Here is a 23076-nt window from a genome sequence, read left to right as displayed (position 1 = left end):
AACTGCCTTTTATTTAGTTGCAGAGATGGAACACACCTCCAAGAATTTTGAAATGACTAAGGAACAAGGGAAAACGAAAAAAAATGATGAGAATTTTGTATTTCTTTTATGGTTGTGTGCGTCCTTGTGTTATAACTAGAAACACAATAATTGAGGGGTCGAACTTTTTCCATGGAGGCTTGATTCAAGTTACTTCTGCAACAAAAGCAGGTGCATATGGTCATGCTGTAATGGTTGTCGATGACACTGGATCAGGTTCCGTGGCTGGGTGTTTACCCACAACCATTTCCACCCTATGATGACCCTGCGGAAGACTAGGAGGCTTACGAGAAACAGCTTTGCCAATACTTTTGTGGCATTCTGACTGATCGATAAGGTGGTCTGTAAAGCACTTTTCTTATAATTAAAGCCTCCTTCCATGTTATCACTTACTGTCCCATTTAGCTACTCTGCAGGAACAAGCATCACTACATCAAAAGCACACACGTCACCATTGCAGGTGTGGAATTCTATCAAGTCGCAAATAGCTGCAGCAGTCATATCGTGCTTGAACAGCTGAGCTTCATGACCTCAGTCATGGATTAGGTTCATCACAGCTAAGTCTTAGGAGTCTTCTGCACACACCACGGTCAGCGACAGAATCATTCATTCAGTCCCAGAGAAGGAGATGAATTATGGTACCCTTCAGTTTTAAGGCCCTATATTAGAAGAGGTTTTGAATATTACACAGTCGTCAGAGCCTCTTACATTGCGGGCTGCCAATTATAGGCTTGGAGTGATGTCATCACTACTGACAGCACGCAGCCCTGAAGCCTGGAGCCTAGTTCACTGGGGGAAGAAAAGGTAACCACAGCACAAAAGAGCAAACCAGCTGACAGGGACAAACACATCATCAGCAGCAGCAACAGTGAATGGTACTTCCTGTCGCAAGTTTTTCGCCATGGCTGACCCCTGCAAAGCCTTGGGAAACAGTTCACATTGAGTTTGCTGGTCTTTTTTTTTTTTGTATACATTTTTCTGATTATTGGCAACTGATGCTTTTTTCTCTTATGTTGCTTGCTGCCCATCTGTGATAGCAGATACAACTGTCAAGGCCATGTCAAAGAATTTCTCCATAAAAGCCTTACCTGGCACCCTAGTTTTGGACAATGTTTCTCAGTTTATGGCATAATCTTTCAAAGACTTTTAAGCACACAATGACAGTCAACACATCACGGCATCTCCCTTCCATCCACAGTGAAGTCAAATGCCTTGTCCGAATGTTCAAGATGCAGAAGCACAAATATGTGGAAGATTTCCCAGCCGAGAACGCTCTCATACTTTTTTTTAAGCTCTTACAGAATGACACTGACTGACAGCCTGCTGAGCTTCTGGAAGGCTGTCAAATGCAGACACTGTCCAACCTCTTGCTCCCGGGCATGTGTCCTGCAGCAGCACTGGTTTCATCAATGTTTACGCCCAGGATACCAGTCTGGCCCGGGGCATTTTGAAGGCATCCTCACTGGATTCTGGCTGTCATCCATAGCCAGCACGGTCTCTGTGTCCTCACGATTTACACCAAAGTTCAACTCATGGCATGCCACTGGAACGAGATGCCTCCCAGGACGGGTGTGGGGAACCCTCTCTTCAGCTGTTGGCCCAGTGCCTCATTCTTTGTCAGCCCTATCTGCTCCAGGGGTCACACAGGCTGGAGAATGACCACCAATTTCAGCAGTAAGGGCTTTGTCAGCACCAACAGTGGGTTTGCTTAATGCAGCTGGTGCCGGCACCTTCTACTCCGCTGTGCAGGTGCTGTCATTGCATTGGAGGGGAGAGTACACTGTTCCTAACACTTTCACTGGTACAGATGTGCTCTTTGCATTCCATGCTGAGGTGGCTTTTGCTATTGCAGTACTGATCACCAAATGCTGGCACCTATGCTGAGAGGTGGCATTCTGGCCAATAAGAAATATTTATCACCTGTTTCTTTGGAAACTATTAGGTGAAAAAGTTTGAGTTTTCCACATCCTACAGTTTGAAACAAAAAGAAATTCAGTTCTTTATCAAGAGAAGACAAAGAACTGAATTTATTTCTGTTATATGCCATAGTTACTGTGCTGCATCAAATCAACTAAAACACCGCACAAAATTTGAAAGATTTTGCCTAGGTAAAAATGCATTACACGAACTTTGCATATGGTTGATTTTAGCTAATATACTGCAGTCAATGGAATGTAGGTAAGTTATCGAAACTTCATTTAAAGTTGAGAGCAGGAGGATAACTCATTTCATTCTCAAGTTATTGGGTAATGTGCCCACTTGCATCCTTGCTCATCATGAATCGTGGTCACAAGAATCGTCATATCTCAAACAATTCAGGATATTGAAATGAGGTTTTTTGCAAATGAGAGCACACAATGAGGCACATACATTGTACGATACTTGAAACTTTTTACTCACCAAAGTATGGAAGTAATTAATATGCAGCAGTAAGAAGTCAGTGACTCAGGCTGCAATGAGACTTCCATAATTCTGAAGGAAAACCAGATGCATTCAGACTTTCGTAATACTGAAGGAAAACCAAAGTGGTGCACATATACATGTCTGCATCACCTGGGGTACAGCGTTGCAGGATGTGTATACATGCCCACAGCAGTGAAAGTATTTTGTCTACAGTCATGCATGTAAACCACTCAGTTGTTTTCAAAGAGAGTGGTGTTCTTAATAACAAAGGACATTAGAGAAAAAAAATGTATTGTGAGGTGGTGGTAACTACTCCTAGCTGACAAAATAATTTGTGACACAATGTTCTTATACTTGCTGTACACATGGTTCTTATCCCTCTTGTCTGAGCAATGAAGATTTTTGAATAAGAAGAGAGTTCCCTGTAAGATGATTTCATATGGCACGATAAGAATGGACTAAGCAAAACAAACTACCTCTATGACAATTTGCTAACCAATATAAGGGAGCATCCTTAATGTAAAAGTTGCTGAGCTTAATTTCGTGGTAGTTTGGTAAGTGAGATACTCCCAGTTTAGTTTGCACGAAACTGAAATCTGGGGATATTCAAAAGACAAAATAAAAGAATAACTCTTTAGCACTACTCTAATTTACTAAATTATTTGGATCCCAGGGTGTAAATTCTGCAAAATTTTGATGTATGTCCAGTAAAACCTTGTTTATATGTTTTCGAAGGAGGATGATGAAATATATGTTGTTGTTGTGGTCTTCAGTCCTGAGACTAGTTTGATGCAGCTCTCCATGCTACTCTATCCTGTTTAAGCTGCTTCATCTCCCAGTACTTGCTGCAACCTACATCCTTCTGAATCTGCTTAGTGTATTCATCTCTTGGTCTCCCTCTACAATTTTTACCCTCCACACTGCCCTCCAATGCTAAATTTGTGATCCCTTGATGCCTCAAAACATGTCCTACCAACCGGTCCCTTCTTTTTGTCAAGTTGTGCCACAAACTCCTCTTCTCCCCAATTCTATTCAATATCTCCTCATTAATTATGTGATCTACCCATCTAATCTTCAGCATTCTTCTGTAGCACCACATTTCGAAAGCTTCTATTCTCTTCTTGTCCAAACTAGTTATTGTCCATGTTTCACTTCCATACATGGCTACATTCCATACAAATACTTTCAGAAACGACTTCCTGACACTTAAATCTCTACTCGATGTTAACAAATTTCTCTTCTTCAGAAACGCTTTCCTTGCCATTGCCAGTCTACATTTTATATCCTCTCTACTTCGACCATCATATGTATATATGTATATATATATATGTATACGTGAGATAAACGTTAAAATGAAACTTCTTAATATATTTCTATTAAATTCAGTTGTATGGACATGGAAGATGTACAGTAATAGTTACAGTAGTTCAAATAGGGTTATGTCTAAGTTAAGGACAATGAAAGTTATTTAGGTCTAAAGAACGAATCAATTGTGGCTTATTTTTTGGAATGAAAACTACATATATAAATCAAGTCCTCATATGAAATCATTGAGCACGTCTAGTGATCACTAATGTTACTTGATCATATGTAACATTGTGTTACTTCCGATGCAATAAGTGTATCAGTCAGACTGGGAGGGCCCACAGATTTAGCATCCGATTCTTTAGACTCCTCTGAATTATTTATTTCAGCTGATACTGACACTATTTCTTTAATTATTTCAGCCTCATTTTGTACACAACACATGGCAGTATCAGCATCACAATCAACAAAATTATCCAAAATCAATTCCATTTTAAATACAAGGCCAGTCATTGTCTTCTGGTATATCGAAATCTACATCAAGATGTTCAACATTTTTGCAGCCAGCTTGAGTTTCATCTTTCCATCTTTTCGAAAGCACTTGTGGTTTGTGTTTGGCTTCAATTGATCCCAAGCAGTTCTTTTTTATTGCATTGCCTAGATAGGAAAAAATAAATTGAAAAGCTACATGGTTTAGTGAAGTTTAGAGGGAACTGACAGGGAGTGCTATACATATGTAATGTATGTCTAAAGAAAGCCCTAAACCTACAATGCATTTCTTTGGATTACCTGCAATACGTCCAGGTTAGGATTTCCTTCCCTTTGTTGACATGTGTGACGACATGTTGAACCAGCATTTTCCTGTACTTTGCTTTTGTGACATCAATGATGCCCAAGCCCAGAAGTTGAACATGGCTCCTGGAATTTGCTGAAAAAATGGCAGTTCTCTGCTGCTGAACTGTAGTGCCAGAGAATGAGACAAACAATTGTCTAGAAGCAAAAGCATTTTCCTCTTTTCACAATGCATGCAAGCGTGAAGCTTAGTGAAGTAACTTCTGAAGAGGTTTGTAGTCATCCATGCCTTCTTGTTTGGCTCGTACTCAGTGGGATATGACTTTATGCCCTTGAAACATTGAGGCTTTGCTGACTTCCCAATCACCAGTGGGCGAAGTTTATCAGAGCCCTGTGCGTTTACCTCAAAGCAGGGATCACCCTTAAATGCTATTTTCCAGCAATAAATTTAAAAAAAGTAATGTTTCATCTGTGTTGTAAATATCTTTCACACTGCTTTTTGCAATTATATTTGGGAGAGCGCACTGTCGCCAACATTCTACGGTGACATTATTCACACTGTTCGCCTTCTCACAAATTCTGCAGCCAGTTATGCCACATCTTACTTTAAAGTGTTGTAACCAACCAGAAGAAACACGAAAGTCTTCAACATTTAACTTTTTTGCAAATTCTGAAGCCTTTTCTTTCAGTATTGCACCTGAAATATGTACATTGGCCACATGATGTTGCTGAAACCAAGCCTGTAAATATTTTTCCATGTCTGCAAACTTTCCACCCTGGGTATGCATGCATTTCTCACCATTTGGTCCAGTTTTTGAAGTAGTTGACTGTCTCTGCACTTCATTGGCCAGTATGGAAGTTAAGGCAGAATATGGGATTTTGAGACAGTTTGCGATGCTCACTATAGGTTCTCTAGGACTTCTTTGCTTTTCTTCAATTATGTTTACTTTCTTCTGCATGGAAAGACATCTTTTATTTTGTTACGAACTCATCATTTTTGCATGCATGAAAATTGGAAACTACACACAAAAAAATTGAGTTCACCCCTTGCAAAAACACACTTAGTTCCACTCAGTGTGCTCTTCACCTGTTTACACTACTGTCAAGTGTCAAAGGTATGTATTGTGCGATTGTTGGATTGTAGGCTGTATTTTCTCTTCTCGGGGCCCCATTACACAATGCCATTGAGAAGTGCTCCTCCGCAGCGCTCAGGCATTCACATGAAACGACATGTCATGCCACCAGTGAGAACAGGTGAAGCTGTTGCTTTGTGCAACTGTGATAGTGCCACCACTGCTGCTGTTTTTACTGACATCTCATGCTGACTGTTCATAAGGGACTACCCACTGCTTGGCTCGTCAACAGCACCCCTGAGTGGCATCGTGTGAAGGCCACTATTGGGAGCAATGTGAACAATGTTCCGCCAAGTTATATGATCTGAAACCAACTGCCACAAGGTCTACAACAACAGTGTCAACATGTGTACTGAGCTAAGGCCCGCAATGATAACTGTGACTTTGCATGCCGACAGCAAACCAACAATCACTGGCCGCACCATATATGAAACATTTCAAGACGATTTCTTAGTCTTTACAATGCATGAGTGTGACAAAAATGACTGTGGAGAGAGAGGGGGCAAAAAAAAAAGGTGTAAAACTGTGGAAACGTACAAATGGAAAATGTGAAAGTGGGGTAACTTTGCATTCAAAATCGAAAAAGTGCACACTGAACAGTGTACGTAGAGCTGAGAAATGTACAGACAGTGATCTGTATAGAGTAAATACTTTGTTTGAAGTATTATACAAAATAACAGCAGACTGTTTAACATGCAGAGCAGTGGCTTCTTTCAAACTAGCCGTTTGTCTCCTAATAGACATTCACATATTCAAACTAACATAGAAGTAACTGCTATAATTATTAATAGCAGTTATAATTTATTGTCAGAATACATTAAAGTAAAGAAGAGTCAGCAGTGACTCCTCCTCTCTCACACACACACACACACACACACACACACACACACACAAATTTAAATAGTAAATCATATTACATTAAATTTGGTTTAAATTTCTCCTTGTCTGCATACAAGTGATTTCCTAGGTCACTCTTACAAAGGGGAGGGTCTTAACCACATGGAATTTGAATCTTGCGCCATATTTTTAAAAAGTTTAGTTGAATTCACTCCAGATTCACTGGAAGGCATGCATAAGTATCCATATATACCAAGTGTGTGTGTGCTAAAAGCATTAGGTGTGTTTTCTCAAGCATTTCAGCAGATATTTTCAATTTCATTTTTGCAAGGTGTAGATGGAGTCAGGGCAAACAAGCAATGCTCAATGTATGCTACTTGCGACATTCAACATTGACAGAAGATGTTGGTTTGTTTCTCATTACAAACCACATTATTTTTAAGTGAAATTTTATGTGCCCATTCAATAGCAGGGGTAAAAATTAATGTAATGCAATACTCGGTTTAAAAGTATGTAGTAACATGGAAAGAAAAATATGAAGAAAGATGTCTGTGAAACACCTATTTGAAGCTATATTGATGATTTCCTTTTTAACAAAAGTCATATAATTGCAGGACATACCTGAGTAAATGTTCCCGAGTGGGAAATATCACACTCTTGCGTATGACTTCACAATTTGGGTAAATTACACGACCAGTTTCAACATTTGTCACACGAAACACCATCGAGGCAAGAGTTCGATCTTCAGGAGCAGATGCACAACCAAGTGATATGATTAAGAAGAGTCGTGACAGAAGTGAACGTAAACTATCACTGGCTTTCACACAGGGACCTAATGCTCGTACAATGCTGTAAAATTAAATCCACAATAAATTCCAAAGTATAATAATTTTATTAATTATAAATTTATTAACAGCAATTTTTATAACTAGTTACATCATATACAACTAAAATTAGGTAACCAAACATCATTTTAAATAGGAGATGAAAAGAGCAACTGATGCTCACAGCAAAAATAGTAATAGCTGCTAGCCTGGAACTCCACAAGAGAAACAAGTTATCTAGTTCACATCCAGCACACTGTATACAGATAGGTAAGACAATAGAGATATAGAGTTGCCATAAAATTAATAAAGTACACAAATGCTGAGGTACCTATTTCCATAATATTGTTTATACCTCAAATGTTATGTGAAATATATTGCCGACATACTATTTCCTTATATTTCTACTTTCCTCCTTTTCAATTTATTTGATACATCAAGTTCACTTCCTCACAATCCATGCCAATCAGTGCTGGAGTTAATCAGAATGATGACATTATAAAGCAGGTACAAAAGTAATAAACAGTTAGTAGAATGGAAAGACTGGACTACAATCAAATGAAATAAAAAACAAAAAAACAAAAAAAAGACAAGTGGCTGGGATACATAGGCCATCTAAGTGATATAAGATTTTGAAAATTTGAAGTTCACTCCCCTGACGAAACAACGGTAAAGGCTATAAGAAAGGGATTATGAAAGAGGAAAGTGAGATTTCTGCTAATTACTGTGTAATGACAGCTTAGTAGTCAATCGGTATATCAGAAAAAGAAATTAATATTGAAAGCAGACAGAAAAACAGGTAATATACAACTACAAAGAAAACAGGAATGTTTATTCAATGTAAAATCCAGTGTACGCCAAGTGATTTATTTCATGGAATGTATGACTATGAAGTGTTCATGATTAGGTCCAATATGGAGAGAAAAGAAATGTCCTTGGAAATCAATTCAATATTTATAACTCACTCACCCTTAAAGGTAAAAGAAAATGATCACATTTTAATCATGATTGACTTTTGATGGGTAACAGAAAATACACATGTAACAGGAAAACTGATTGAGTGGAAAACTACTTGTGTTTGGGGAGAGAATTCAAATCACTCAATGTGTGTAGCATTCACAAAGATTCATATGTTCAAAGCATAACACTAAATTTTTGTACATTTTTCATACTCTCTATCAAGACTCCTTCAAACAGACAAGAGTGATTGTCATCCTTGTGGTTCACACACCCTGTTGTTTGTTAGTGTTTTAAATTCCAACTTAAGTGTTCTTTGTTTCTGTTCATGCATACTTTTTGAGATAAGGTTAATGTAAAAGAGCTGTAAGTCTTGACCATTTTTATTTTTAAGAACAGTTGTTTTTTTTGCATTAGAAAAATCAAAAAATCACCCATGCCTTTGGACAGGTCTGGGATAATGATCTGATTTGACTTTTTATTGGTTCAGTTTTACCAAACAGCTCAAATTGTAAACTGATATTTAGCAGGTCAAAATGAGGGTACAGTTATATTTAGAATCAGCAGGAAAGAAGGTGGATATTTTTATACTCTAAGTATATCAGTAACTGTTTAATGACAGACCAAATTAAGGATGCAGTAATACATAGTATCAGTAAAATAGTAGGCATAAAATTAGCTACCTATTGTTATAATCAAATTTTTAAGCAACATTTATTTTATATACCATGAAATGCAGAATAGAAATAGCACTTTATTAGAAGGTATGTAACAATTTTTATTTCTTCTGTTTTCTTACTGTGTAGTATGGCACCTATGTTAATTATGTTCCTCTGATAGGATGTTGTTCTGCAATATGTTTGGTGCACATCTGATTTCTGTCTTGTACACAAGATGTACATTTTTGTTCTGTAGTAGTTTTCCTACAGAAGTTGTGTACATTATTGTTCTGTAGTAACTTTCCTGTTTTCAAGAGGTACTCCCTAGTTAACATGATACTTTCATAAATGATTATGAAAAAGCATGGAACATTGAAACCACAAAGCTCGGTAAAGTGGAAATTACAGTAATCTCTCTTTATAAGGCCACAAATTATTTTTAGAGTTTTTCTGCATTCTATAAACATTTATGCTAAAAGTTGAGTGTTCCCAGAAATTGAACTTACATTGAGGAGACAAAAGTCATGGGATAACTCCTAATATCATGTCGGATATCCTTTTGCATGGACTCAACAAGTCGTTGCAAGTCCCCTGCATAAATACTGAACTACGTGCTTCTAAATCATCCATAATTGCGAAATTGTTGACAGTGAACAATTTCATGCACAAACTGACTCTCAATTATTTCCCATAGAAGTTCGTTGGGCAATCAGGGAGCCTAATTCATTTGCAAAAATTGTCCAGAATGTTCTTCAAACCAATTGTGAACAATTGTGGCCTGCTGACATGGTACTTATCCATAAAAATTCCATTGTCTCCAAGTAGCTGAACATAACCATTTTCATTCAATGATAAGTTCAGTTGGCCCAGAGGACCCAGACCATTCCATGTAAACACAGCCCACACCATTATGAAACTACTACCAGTTTACACAGTATCATGTTCACAACCTGGCTCCATGGTTTTGTGGGGTCTACACCACACTCAAATGCTACCATTAGCTCTCAACAACTGAAATTGGGACTCATCTGATCAGGCTACAGCTTTCCAACTGTCTAGTGTCCACCTGGTAAAGTCATGAGCCTAGGAGAGGTGCTGCGGGCGACGTCATGCTGTTAGCAAAGTCACTTGCATAGGTCATCTGCTTTCATAGGCCATTAATGCCAAATTTTGCCACACAGTCCTAATAGATACATTCAGCGTACATCCCACACTGATTTCTGCTGTTATTTCATGCAGTGTTGTTTTCCTGTAAGCACAGTCAATCCTATGCAACCACCGCTGCTCTATGTCGTTAAGTGAAGGCCATCAGGAGGAGTGTTGTCTGTGGTGAGAGATAATGCCTGAAATTAGGTATACATTGCACACTCTTGAAACTGTGATTTGTGGAATATTGAATTTCATAACAATTTCTGAAATGAAATGTGTTGTGTGTCTAGTTCCAACTACCATCCCATGTTCAATGTTCATTAATTCCCATCAAGCGGCCATAATCATATTGGAAACTTTTTCACATGTGTGATTGGAGGATAAGTGACATCTTTGCCAATGCACTGCCCTTGTATACCTTGTGTACATGATACCATGGCCATCTGTAAATATGCATATCACTATCCCATGACTTTTGTAACCTCCGTGTATATTGGGGTAGTGAGTGGAACTATGCATAGTATGCCTGTACTAATGTTGTTTGCTTTTTGTAGACTTTAATATTCTTAGGCTGTCCCACACACAAGAGTTTTCTTGACAAATTATTTAGAAGTGTGTCCCATTTTAAATCTTGTTGAACCCACAAACCCAAAAATTTTGTCACATTTTCTAGAGGATCATTTTTTTAAGTTTGCTTGAACAGCATTTGACTAGATGATGGAAATAAATCAGAGTTGATGTATACAGTTCTTCAGTGTTTACAATGAGCTTATTTTTGGTAAACCACTCTGGAAGTCTTTTAATAGAACTTTCAGCTGTTGACTGGGAGGTTTCTGCCCTGGATCCAGTGAACAATATGCTGGTGTCATCAGCTCTCTATGGAATACGTGATATGCATTTTATTAACACTGTCTTTCTTTGTTTTCACCTTGTATTGCCTACATTACCAGCATTTACTCCACAAAATTCTCATACATATAATCTACAGAAGTTTATCATTCCACAGAATACAACTGACATCTATTACACAGTTGCATCTTATAGCACAATTCAACAGACAAAATTAGCCTGAATTGTGGACACATTTTTTAGTGTCTTTGAACTTTATGCACACTCTAAAAACATTCTTGGTGAGGAGGCAGAGAGGAGGTACTCAACTGACACAAATCAAAGGACGATTATTGATATTAAGTGGTTTTAGTCACTATCAACATTAACTAGCAGACAAGTCTCCATTTAAGGTGTCCAACGTGTCAATAAATATGGTGACTTCAAACTCACTCATAACCTTTGCTATCTCCAGTGTCACTTCTGCTTCCGTAGGCAGAGGTGCATTAATGTGTTATCTGCTAGCTAAGTTAATGTCAACATGTCAGTCAATTCTGATGTATATCATTCAACTTCTTTCAGGTCTGTTACTCCAGTCAGCCATGTCAGTAGGAGTCACCTTGGAATGTGTGTATAGTACAGAGTAACCACCTTCTTAGAAATATTTTTTCTGTCTAAGCTGCCATTTATATCACTTCGCACTAGTATAAGCAATAGTTTAATAATCTATGTACAGTTTTTGTTAACTAACTTGGCACATTCCAGTGTCACATTAACTAAGATGATACCAAATTAATACTTACCGGGAGACAAGAGGAACAGTTTTCCCTGTCACTCCTTTCTGTCTAGCTTGAAGCTTCAACAGGTCACTGATCAACTGTGGCTTGTTCTTGGCTGCAGTTGCAATATTGAATTCACTGCATAATGATTTTATTTCTGGCATCTTCAATAAAGGCAGCAGCACTGAGGCAGATTCTGAGGAGCAGTCTGTTAGGAAAAATGGCTGCTTTTAGGTCAGGTTTTTCTGGGATAGGCACCACACAACATTCAGAGAGAGAAAGAGAAAGAAAAGAGAGAGGGAGAGGGAGAGGGAGAGGGAGAGGGAGAGGGAGAGGGAGAGGGAGAGGGAGAGGGAGAGAGGAGAGTACAACAATAGAATTTACATCAAAATTCATATTCAGACAAAATTTGAAACCTGAACCATAAATATCACAAAATGTTTGCATAATCTCACAGTCAGGAAGAAAGAGACTTTCCTCATCCACCTTTACCCATAAATTTTTTAATGTCAAATATCAGTTTTATGTTTATTACTTGTAACAACATTAACTCATTTCATTTATTACTTCATACAATGTGTTCTGTAAATCCTATCATGAGAGAGAGCCTTCAGGGATGTGGGAACAAGTCAAGTTTTACATTAACAAATGGAAGCAGGCTATTACTATAAAGTACAAAGGGCATTCAGAAAGTTTTGCACAGTCCTCTCTATTTTTTTTATTTTTTGCACAGGAGAAGAATGAAATTTTTTGTGAACATACTTGGAATATTTAGCTATATATTGAGCCTACTCAACGTAGCCTTCATCAGTTGTGACGCATCTGGCCCAACATTCTTTCCAGATGTAAATGCACTTTGGTAAAATTCTGGGGACTGACTTTTACACTATTACTTGACACAAGAAATATGGTCTTTCTCACTATGAAATGTTTTACTGTGCAGGTGGGTCTTCAGACGACCAAAGAGGTAAAAATCATATGGAGCCAAGGCAGGATGAGGAACAATTTTCCAATCCATTTTCCTGATTTGCTCCTGCGTCATAAGGGCTGTATGGGGTTTGGCATTGTCATGGTGTAATCTGATGAGCTGACCCTGAAGTTGTGGTCTGTGGGTCCTGATGGCACGTCACAGCTTGTCCAATGTCAAATAGTAACGGTCCCTGTTAATTGTGGAGCCAGGTTCCAAACAGTGAATGAAAATGACACCACACTGATCCCAGAAGGAGGAGACCATTATCTTTTGGTCTGCTGTTCATGAAAGCCTTAGTGCGCAGTGGTTAGCACACTGGACTCGCATTCGGGAGGACGGCGGTTCAATCCCATCTCCAGCCATCCTGATTTAGGTTTTCCGTGATTTCCCTAAATCGTTTCAGGCAAATGCCGGGATGGTTCCTTTCAAAGGGCACGGCCGATTTCCTTCCCCATCCTTCCCTAACCCGAGCTTGTGCTCCGTCTCTAATGACCTCGTTGTCGACGGGACGTTAAACAATAATAACCAACCAACCTTAGTTTCTTCTTTCAAGGGGAACCTGGATGACGCCACTCCATGGATTGGGTTTTGCTCTCAGGTTCAGACAAAAAAAAAAAAAACTTGTTTCATTCTGGGTAATGACGCCGTCAAAACACTGTTTCCACTCTTCAGCAAAAGTCTTCATGAGACCGTCGTACACATTCTTCCTCATAGTTTTCATTTTTCTTGTCAATAATCTAGGCACCCAATGTGCACAGATTTTTCTGTACCCTAGTGACTGTAACAGTGATACCACACTACCCAATGACAAACGAGTCATTTCAGCAAGCTGTCATGTTGTCACACATCTGTCATTTTGGATGATTTGGTCAATGGTCCTTATTCACATCACTCACTGCCATCGATGGTCTAATGCATCGTGGATTGTCCAGCACAGAGAAATAACCTTTTTTAAACCCCTGAAACCACCGCTGGATACTGCTGCAATCCACCGTGTCCTCCCCATAAACAGGGAGCAAATTCCTGTGAATTGATGAAGCAGAGTCATCCCCGGTCTTGAAGAGGAACTCCATCACCGACCATTGTTGAAACCTGACATTTACTTCACAGTATATTATGGCTTACCTGTAAGTAAAAGAAAATACTTTCATATACCAACATAGCTAAATGTTACAAGTATGTTCACAAAAAAAAAAAAGATGACTGTGCAAACTTTTTGAACCCCTTCTTATAACAGCCTCCTACAAAGTTAATTACAGACTTACGATCTCCAGGCTAATATAAGTCTTAATTTAATCTTGTGTACAGCAGCAATCCAGTACAGTAGAGGTGTTAATGAATGTGTGTTACACTGAGGTCAGAAAAGTCATCGGATATCTCCTAATATCGTGTTGGTCCTTCTTTTGCCTGAAGAGTGTAGCAACTCGATGTGGAATGGACTCAAGAAACTGCTGGAAGCCCATGCAGAAACACTGAGCCATACTGTCCCTATAGCTATTCATAATTGTGAAAATGTTGCCAGTACATGAACTGACCTCTCTATTATGTCCCATAAATGTTCGACGGGATGCAGAGTGATCTGCATGGCTAAATCATTTGGTCTAATTGTCCAGAATGTTCTTCAAACTGATTGCAAACAACTGTCATCTGGTGATGTGGCGCACTGGCACCCATAAAAATCCCACCATTGTTTGGTAACATGAAGTCCATGAATGGCTGCAAATGGTCTCCAAGAAACTGAACATAACTGTTTCCAGTAAATGATCGGTACAGTTGGACTAAAGGACCCAGTCCATCCCATGTAAACACAGCCCATACCATTATGATGCCACCACCAGTTTGCACAGTGCCTTGTTGATAACTTGGCATGTGGGGTCAGTGCCACACTCAAACCCTACCATCGGCTCTTAGCAACTGAAATCAGTACCCATCTGACCAGGCCATGGTTTTCCAGTTGTCTAGGGTCCACTCAGTATGGTAATGAGCCCAGGAAGGAAGCTGCAGCTGATTTTGTGTTTTTAGTAAAGGCACTCACATTGGTTGTCTGCTGCAGAAGCCCATTAACAGCAGATTTTGCCACACTGTCCTAAGAGATAAGTTCATTCTACATCCCACACTGATTTCTGGGGTTATTTCCCACAGTGTTGTCATTTAACACTGACAACTCTCTGCATACGTTACTGCTCTAGGTCATTATGTGAATGCCGTTGGCCACTGCATTGTCAATGGTGAGAGGTAATGCCTGAAATTTGGTATTCTTGGCACACTCTTGACACTGTGGACTACAGAATACTGAATTCCCTAACAATTTCTAACATGGAAATTTTAAAGTCTGTTATTTCTTGTTGTGTGGCTGCAATAATGTCGGAAACCCATTCACATGAATTACCTGAATACAAATGACAGCTCCACCAATCTCGTGGCCTTTTATACCTTCTGCATGTGATACTTTTCATCACAATAAAAAAGTGTTCTGGGCTCTTATGTCATGGTTGAATGGATTTCACTTCAAAACCTGACGTTTCATCCCAATCTGCTGACAACATTTTCAAGGGGGATTGTAGCTTTGTTGAATGTCCGATTCACACCGTGGCTCGCTAGTTACTACAGCAAAATTCTGCTCCCGTGAGCTTCCACATAGGTGCGCATGTTGCATGTTTTGAATACGCGAGCACAATTGGCCGTTGTCAACTGCCATCATCTGCTGTTGCTATCATCCCATGATGGAAGACTGGGACACGTACTTTTTACACCTCCTGCATGCGATACTGGCACCATCTGTATACAGGTATGTGCATATCACTATCCCATGACTTTTGTCTCCTCAGTGTATACTTCTGCAGCATAGGCAAACATCCTATTTGCTATGCAGATATTACTGTTGGTATGTATAGACTGATCGGTCAATTTTATTTTTCCCCCTCATTCAGTTCCTTCACATAGGCACAGTCCACACTGCCCCTTTGAAGATTCTTACTCAGAACATGAACAGGCATAGTGCTCTACCGAAGTTACGGCTGTCCTGGAAAAAACTGAAGAGTTGGCTGAAGGTACCAAAGACCTCATGAAGATTACAAATTAAAACAACATTCACATCCATACTCTGGACACTACTGTGAAGTAGAGGGTAGTTCTCACTTTTCTGCAAAATTATTTTTCAATGACTATTTTCAGTAGTTTTGTCCATTTTGCTGTTAACAATTGCTTTATCTTCCACTGTCAGTAGACAAGTGACTGATCTGATATTACTGGTGTGTCAAGTGGAACAAACTGTGATTGTACTTCCATTGGGCATAAATTTTCAGCACACAGATCATACTGTGTTGCCTGCTAATATGATTGGTGGATTCTGAATTCTGAGGGCATCAAGCACTTGGCTTGGAATTCGTCGCTAATAAAAAGCCTGGCAGCCATTGTTTTTGTTAAAGAGGTGCATTGAGGACATTTGTTTTCTAAGTGAATTTATTGTCGAGGTGCTGTAACTTGAGAGTCTTATAGTGCTCTGTTGACTCAAGTTAGTACAGCAAATGGAACAGATTGTGAGAGCTGCAGTTTTGAAAGCTCTCTTGCATGAGCATTATCTATGGCTAACCTACATTACTTTTATCTGTGGCCTGTATTTTCCTTTATGATAATGCAAATCTCTTGGAATATAAATAATAACTGAGGCATTGAGTCATCAACAGGCATATAAGCAACAATGAGAACTTCGTAGAATTTGGATGAATCCCCTTTCAGTTCGACAGGAAGAGGATTCATCCTAAAGCTAGCAATGTTCTCAATCTTATTTACTTGCCTACTGGTGACTGAGCATTTCAGCTAATGTTTGAGTAGTTATCTTTACTCCATATGTTTTCTTTTGCTGTTTCTTTTCAGATTCTGCTGGCCTCAGTAGATGATGCAGTTCAAATTCAGCTCCCAAATCATCTTTGTTTCATGAAGATGCAGAATTCCCTAATTCATACTATACCCGGGACGCTGAAACATTGCACTTGACGTTTGCGTATGAAGTTGGCACCGTAACAGAGTAACAAGTGAAGAACGATAGGTGCTAGGTGTTCAGTGTGGGGCGCCAGCCAATCACAGCGCAGTGAGCACTGCTGTTACTCATGTGCTGTGACGTCAAAGTTCCCGCGTTGCCGGCTTCATTTAGTGAATGTGTATACAACGTGAGATGTATGTTGTCTACCGCGTGTTTTCGTTGTACTGTGTGCTATATCGTTGTGACTTGTGTTACGTTGTGAGTTTACGTACTTGGAAAATGCCACCGAAAAGACTTCGTTCACCTAGTGACAATCCTTTGCGTCGATGGGTGCCACTAAACAGCCAGGCACTGGAGTTGCTACGCAGAACTCTTGAGTTTTACGAGCAGGAGAAAAACTACGTAAGCATTCATGGACAGCCATCATTTCCTGCCGACAAAGTGGTAGAACGTACGTCGAAAACTCTTGGTATTAGTGCAAGAATGGTAGTGAGTAAGGGAGTATTACTACAAAACTTGGAAGATACTGAAGTGAGCCGTAATGATTCCGAGCTGTCTGGATCAAGTAATACATTTTTATCAACCCAGAGAAAGAAGAAAAAGCGGCCTAGTCCTATCACAGATTTAGATTCTTTCCAGACTGATGCAGTTCGTAGGCATGTTTATGCTTACTACAGCAAAAAAGAGTATCCGACTGTAGCTAAGTTATTAATCTCTTTAAAAGAAAGTGAACTCTTCAGGGGTGGTAAAACATCACTAAAAATTGTGCTAAAAAATAGGAGTGTCCGTTACAAAACGCTAGACGGCCGCAAAGTACTGTTAGAGAGGGCACATGTTGTTACCGCTTGTAGCATTTTCTTGCACAAAATTGTGGGCAGAGACATTCATTCCATAATTTGGCTAGACGAAACGTGTGTTAATCCCGGGGAAGCTGTCAGTAAATGTTGGATGGATAACACACTCGGCAGTAGCGGCCATCAGCCGACGGAAAAGGAGCTAGATTAATTGTGGTCCATGCAGGCTCCTCCAGTGGTTTTGTCCCTGACACACTTTTGGTTTTTAGATCAAAAAAGACTGGTGATTACCATGAAGATATGGATCACACACGATTTGTTGAGTGGTTCAGGAACCTTTTAAAACAATTTCCTGTTCCTACAACAATACTAATGGACAATGCTCCATATCATTCAATGATACAGAACAAAGCCCCAACCACAAATGATCTGAAAGAAGTTATGTTGCAGTGGTTACAGGCTCGAAATATTGCAGCGGATATGAGTACGACAAAGGTTCTGTTATATTCTCTTGTTAAAGAAAATAAGCCTATGACACCTATGATTTCTGGTGGCAGGGACACTAAATCCCTTCCTCCTGAGAAGACTACATACTCCCAAAAATGGCCAGATTTGGGGTGCAACCTCTGGTGCAGAACTAGAGAGGCCACTTGAGAATCTGGCAGTAGACCGATGATTAAAGGAGGAAATGCTGACACCACTGGTATTGTCAGAAGGGCAGAATTGCATGGAGGATAAGGCAACAGAGAAGTCCACCAGCAGCAGCAGCGGAGGTGAGGCGGCTTCCATCAGTGGAGAGTGGTGGGGTGATGAGGAGGAGGAGGAGGAGGAGGAGGAGGAGGAAGGCAAGTCAAAATCCATTGGCAGATGCCTGATGTGAGCCTCACTACGGTGCGAGGCTGAGGCAATGGAAGGACAGTGGTGGATACGGCACAGGGGAAGCATACCACTGCAAGCCTCCACCCACAACATCAAGGTCAACTCTGCCACCAGCAGGACCAGATAACCACAGTAGTGACATTCCCACATGGTGCGGGCGCAACTGATTTGCACAACTGTTCAGCTGCTCTCTACTGACATCCACCACAAACACCTGACAACCTTTTTAGCCCACCACGACAGTTGACAGCCAGCCCTGCTCCCAGCTGAACGACCAGTCCCAAATGGCAGCCCTGGGAGGACCACACTGCAAATCACAGTGCTCCATGGAATACGACCTGGGGTGCAACAAATCCAGGAGACCCTGCAGCTGATGCCAGTGCAAATGTTCTACCATACTGCACCTGCTGACCGGTGTCACCCAATACATAGCCAGAAAACTTGACAATGCATCATCATAAGAAGAGGCACACTGACTTCTTCATTTGGGCCTCAAATGTATGCACAAAGCATGTACCTATCCTCAAAGTTAGAAGCCAAGTCAAACTGGGTGCTAATCAGATGCCGGACACAGTTATGAATGCGAAAGTCTTCAGACTTCTATGACACAAACTGTCTACTGTTACTAGATGCAGGGTTCATGGGGAATCCTTCAATGGCAAAAATAACTGGCAATGTGTAAACAGTGGCAGTTGACGGTGTGGAAGACAGGTTGGCCACATATGGGAAATCAGACAATGTGTCAACAACCAACAGCCACATGCCAACCAAAAACGTACCTACAAAGTTGAAGTGCACCCTGACCCAGGGTGCTCCGGGTCCAGCCAAGAAGTACACTGGAGCGCTGGTGCAGCCTGGTTCTGTGCGCAAGCCTGGCAAACTAGTACTACATGTTTGACGTCACAGCAGATCGCAGGACAGCAGATTTGACATCATGCCAATGCCTTTATAAGAGTCATGCTCCAGTGTGCTGGATGCAACAAGCAGTTGGAGTCAGCAAGGGTGCAACACCATGGGGATGACCATTTGACAACATTCCTCCTCCACAGCAAGCATGAGGACCACCTGGACAAAATTGAGTCGATCACGTACGAGAAAATATGTATGCCACCATGGGTCTGCATCTGAAGACACTTGCTCTGGCCAAACCAGCTGGACTGCCAAAATGATTTTGCAGAAAAGTGGGTCAGCTACCACGGTGGTTGTTATCTCTCATAATGTCAAAAATTTATGTCATGGAAATAGTTACTGAGGAAAAGGGCCCAACTCCGCAATCAGTGGGCAGTCCTATGAATAATTATGGCTTGCGCCATAAAGTCTCTACAATGTGTAGTCAATCGGCTGTTCAATACCATTGGAGTTCCAATGGGGCAGGACTGCAAAATTCCATACTAGGACACATCACAGGCCAGAGTTAAAGGTTTATGCAATGTAAAAAAGGCCAGAAAGGGAGCAGAGAACAAACACTTTGGGGAGGAAAGCTGCACTTTTCCAAAGTACAATGAAGGCCATTCCCCAGGAGGCACTGGAACTCCAACTGAAGGATTTGTAAATGCTCCTCTCTGGTATGGCCCTTCAGCCAGATGTTATCAAGGTAACTGGTACAACAGCAAATGTCTTGAATCAACTGTTACAAATACTACTGATTAATTTCTCAGTGCAGACAATATTCCAAAAGGTTAAGTGATTACCCCAGTAAAGCCCAAATGGAGTGCTGAGAACAAAAAAAGACCAAGAGACTACGTCCAGTGGCATCTGCAGGTGTGGGCACCACCAAGATGAAGTGTGAAAAATACTGCCCAAGACAACATCGCCAACAACTCCACTGGTCACTGAAGTGGATATGAATCGGTGGCATATTGCATATTGTCTGTCTGTTTACTGTAGATTCAAAGGCACTTGGTGACATTGGGTTTATGAAGCACCACCACCAATATGAAAATTAAAAAGCTAATGTTTACTGTATCTAACAGCAATTTGATTAATGCAGGAGCATATGTCCCAGTATTGCGCAAATATTATAGTAGCCCCTGGAACGAAATAACAAAATAAAGTTTTTTCCTTAATTCCATGAGCAATTACTTTTATATAATAGATTTTAATTCAACTTTTATAATTTCTCCAATAATGAGAACAGAGTAATAAAATTAAAATCACTCCACAGCATAACTACAGCAGTGGCAGTGGTTCAGCAACTGTAAAAGATTTATAAATACGAAAAAAAAAAAAAAAAAAAAAAAAAACAGTCTTAGTTGCACAAAATAGGTTTATTTAATCTTCACATGTGACACATTTTGCCCATTCTAGGCATCAAATAGGTTTATTTAATCTTCACATGTAACACGTTTCACCTGTTATAGGCATCATCAGACAATCAATAAAAATCTTGCTAATTGTGGCCAAGGCGTCAAACTTAATTAAAAGTCCCACAGAACTGGAAGGTAACAATCAGAGAGACACAGTCTATGCTTCATGACATCACTGATAAAATTCTTTCTACTCATGTCTACAGCATCAAACAAGATTAAAAGTCCCAAAGAACTCTGAGGAAACAGCCAGGTAGCCACTGTCAGTGCTTCTTTATATCACCCACGAAGACAGAGTTTTTATCGACTGTCTGATGATGTCTAGAACAGGTGAAACGCATCACAATGAAGATTAAATAAACCTATCTTGTGCATCCAAGACTGTTTTTCTGTATCCACACAGTAATATGTATTCCACAAGCAGTCTGAATTGAGACACTCTACTTGCTTACTGTTTTAAGTGTGTGGCACCATGAAATACTTGCTTTTACCTAAGGAAACAAACCCGTCTTCCTGAGGTGCTTCAAATCTCTCCTGCAATTCACTCACTGAACCATAGCGTTCTAATGCACTGAGACGGTGCCAGCCAGGTTGACGGGCTAAAAGTCGGGTAACAGCAGTTCGGCTGGATGGTGGCAGCAAGAGGTAACACACCACCATGCGCCACTCTTCATTTGACAACAGTGGAGCAGTGTGTGGGTGCCTTAAGACTGGTGCAAGTACACCTACGAGTTTGTCTGTGTACAAGTCACCAGAACGACACGTGAGCACTTGGTCCAAAGCACGATCAATTGCAGTCAGTGGGGATGAGTTGCCTGCAGAAAGTACACAAGTAACAGGTACACAGTATATATGAAATCAAATATTCTCCAGTTGTGCTGCACTAGTACTTGACACTGTGCAAGACTTATACTTAGCTTAGAATTATAAGGGAGGGAAGCATTCAACTCAATCTCTCATACTAGAGAATTACTGTTTTAGTGTTCCTTATTTAAAAATGTGAGATATCTGTCCCTTCATTCCATTTTTTAAGACTGCCAACACACTGCTGGCAGTTGCTCAATATTTATGAAACTGCCTGTCAATATCCTCCCTCCTGGTCATAGATTTCATCTTGGTGACATGCAGTTTCACAAGGAATAATGCTCATTTCTGCGCAGCTCAACATCTCATTAAGTGTGCAAGGTCAGAAGAATACAATGAAAGTGGAAATACCTACAGTGTTTTAACTGTAAGTTGGCTAATTGCTAGAGGAGGATATGGTGATGGAGGAAGTGAGCCCTGCTTCCACACAGGCTACCGTGGGGTGAGGAGCCATGTGGGGGGGAGAAGCTCAGTCTGCCTACCACCACACAGACACATTAACCAGTGATTCATACTTCTGGAAAAGCAGAAGGCATGCACAGAGGTAAAAATTACTTTAAAGTTGTTCATAATTAAAAGTGAAATCATCTTATGTATTTACATGTTTGATAATGATCCTACAGCAACAATTACAAACACTTATCACAAGGAAGTGAAAAAGTATGAAATAGAGTGAAGTACATAACACTAACAAAGCAGACAACAAAGGCTACTTGTGCTGTCAGCTGTGTAGGTGGAAGGGAGGGAATGAATTTTAACAAATAAGATGAAGCAAAATATGGTTGCTTCACAGTATTTCAACCCTAATCACAGCTATATCTTTTGTATGGAAGGGGGAGGGGGGTGAGAGAGAGAGAGAGAGAGAGAGAGAGAGAGAAGGGGGGCAGGGAAGGCGGGCAGGGAAGGCGAGAATGAAAAATCAGAGAGCATGCAATCACAGCAATTTTATTAAAAATGAGTTGATGGTGTCTCAGACAACAGTAAATGGGGCACTTTTGTACATACTAATTTCTTTTATATCCAAAGCAGCTGTGGCCAGAGTCCCCTGTTCCTTTGAAGTCCCTGATTTGTTTGTTTCTTCACTGCTTAGGCTCACTGAGCTACTGCTGGTGTCAGTTTTGGAATCGCTGGAATCTCTTTCCTCCTTTTCATTGTGTTCTGTCTTTTTTGACTCAACTTTTGCTTTACCGTCTTTCTGAAAAGAAAAGAGGATTAACTTCTTGAGTTTCACATGCAAGAAAGCTGAAAGTTATACCTGAGTTTCTCCCAGCATATGCAAGGGCTCAAATAACTTATGGGAATGTAGTCTGGTGACATTGTTGACAACCACTGACATTTCAACAGCAGGACACCTGAAAACAGCAGCGCGCACGCCCACACACACACACACACACACACACACACACACACAGAGTAAACACTACCACCATCACAAGCTGACAACAGTGAAATTAATAACCAACGGGTGAGTTAGCATTAACTCTGTCCTGTTCTTTTGGCAGGGGAGAGTGTACAATTTAAACAAAAGTATCATCTCTATTTATACGGCTACTTGCTAATTTAATTTAGATAGCTT

At 40.3% G+C, this 23076-nt stretch overlaps 1 protein-coding gene across 1 annotated transcript in view; it reads right to left on the bottom strand.

Annotated features, from left to right (window-relative positions):
• The window catches only part of LOC126273153 (fanconi-associated nuclease 1-like), a 160815-nt gene that overhangs the window by 75265 nt on the left and 62474 nt on the right, over positions 1 to 23076 (bottom strand). Inside the window, exons 4-7 of the mRNA XM_049976610.1 lie at positions 22506 to 22695; positions 21128 to 21451; positions 11730 to 11913; positions 7131 to 7358 (exon numbers count right to left, since the gene is read on the bottom strand). Of these exons, the coding sequence (XP_049832567.1) occupies positions 7131 to 7358; positions 11730 to 11913; positions 21128 to 21451; positions 22506 to 22695 (926 nt within the window). The remainder of the gene's footprint in view (positions 1 to 7130; positions 7359 to 11729; positions 11914 to 21127; positions 21452 to 22505; positions 22696 to 23076) is intronic.

The sequence above is a fragment of the Schistocerca gregaria genome, chromosome 5 (genome assembly GCF_023897955.1).
Source record: "Schistocerca gregaria isolate iqSchGreg1 chromosome 5, iqSchGreg1.2, whole genome shotgun sequence".
In the NCBI taxonomy this organism is placed as follows: domain Eukaryota; kingdom Metazoa; phylum Arthropoda; class Insecta; order Orthoptera; family Acrididae; genus Schistocerca; species Schistocerca gregaria.
Note: the sequence above shows the minus strand (reverse complement) of the source record. Positions and strands in the feature narration are given on the sequence as shown.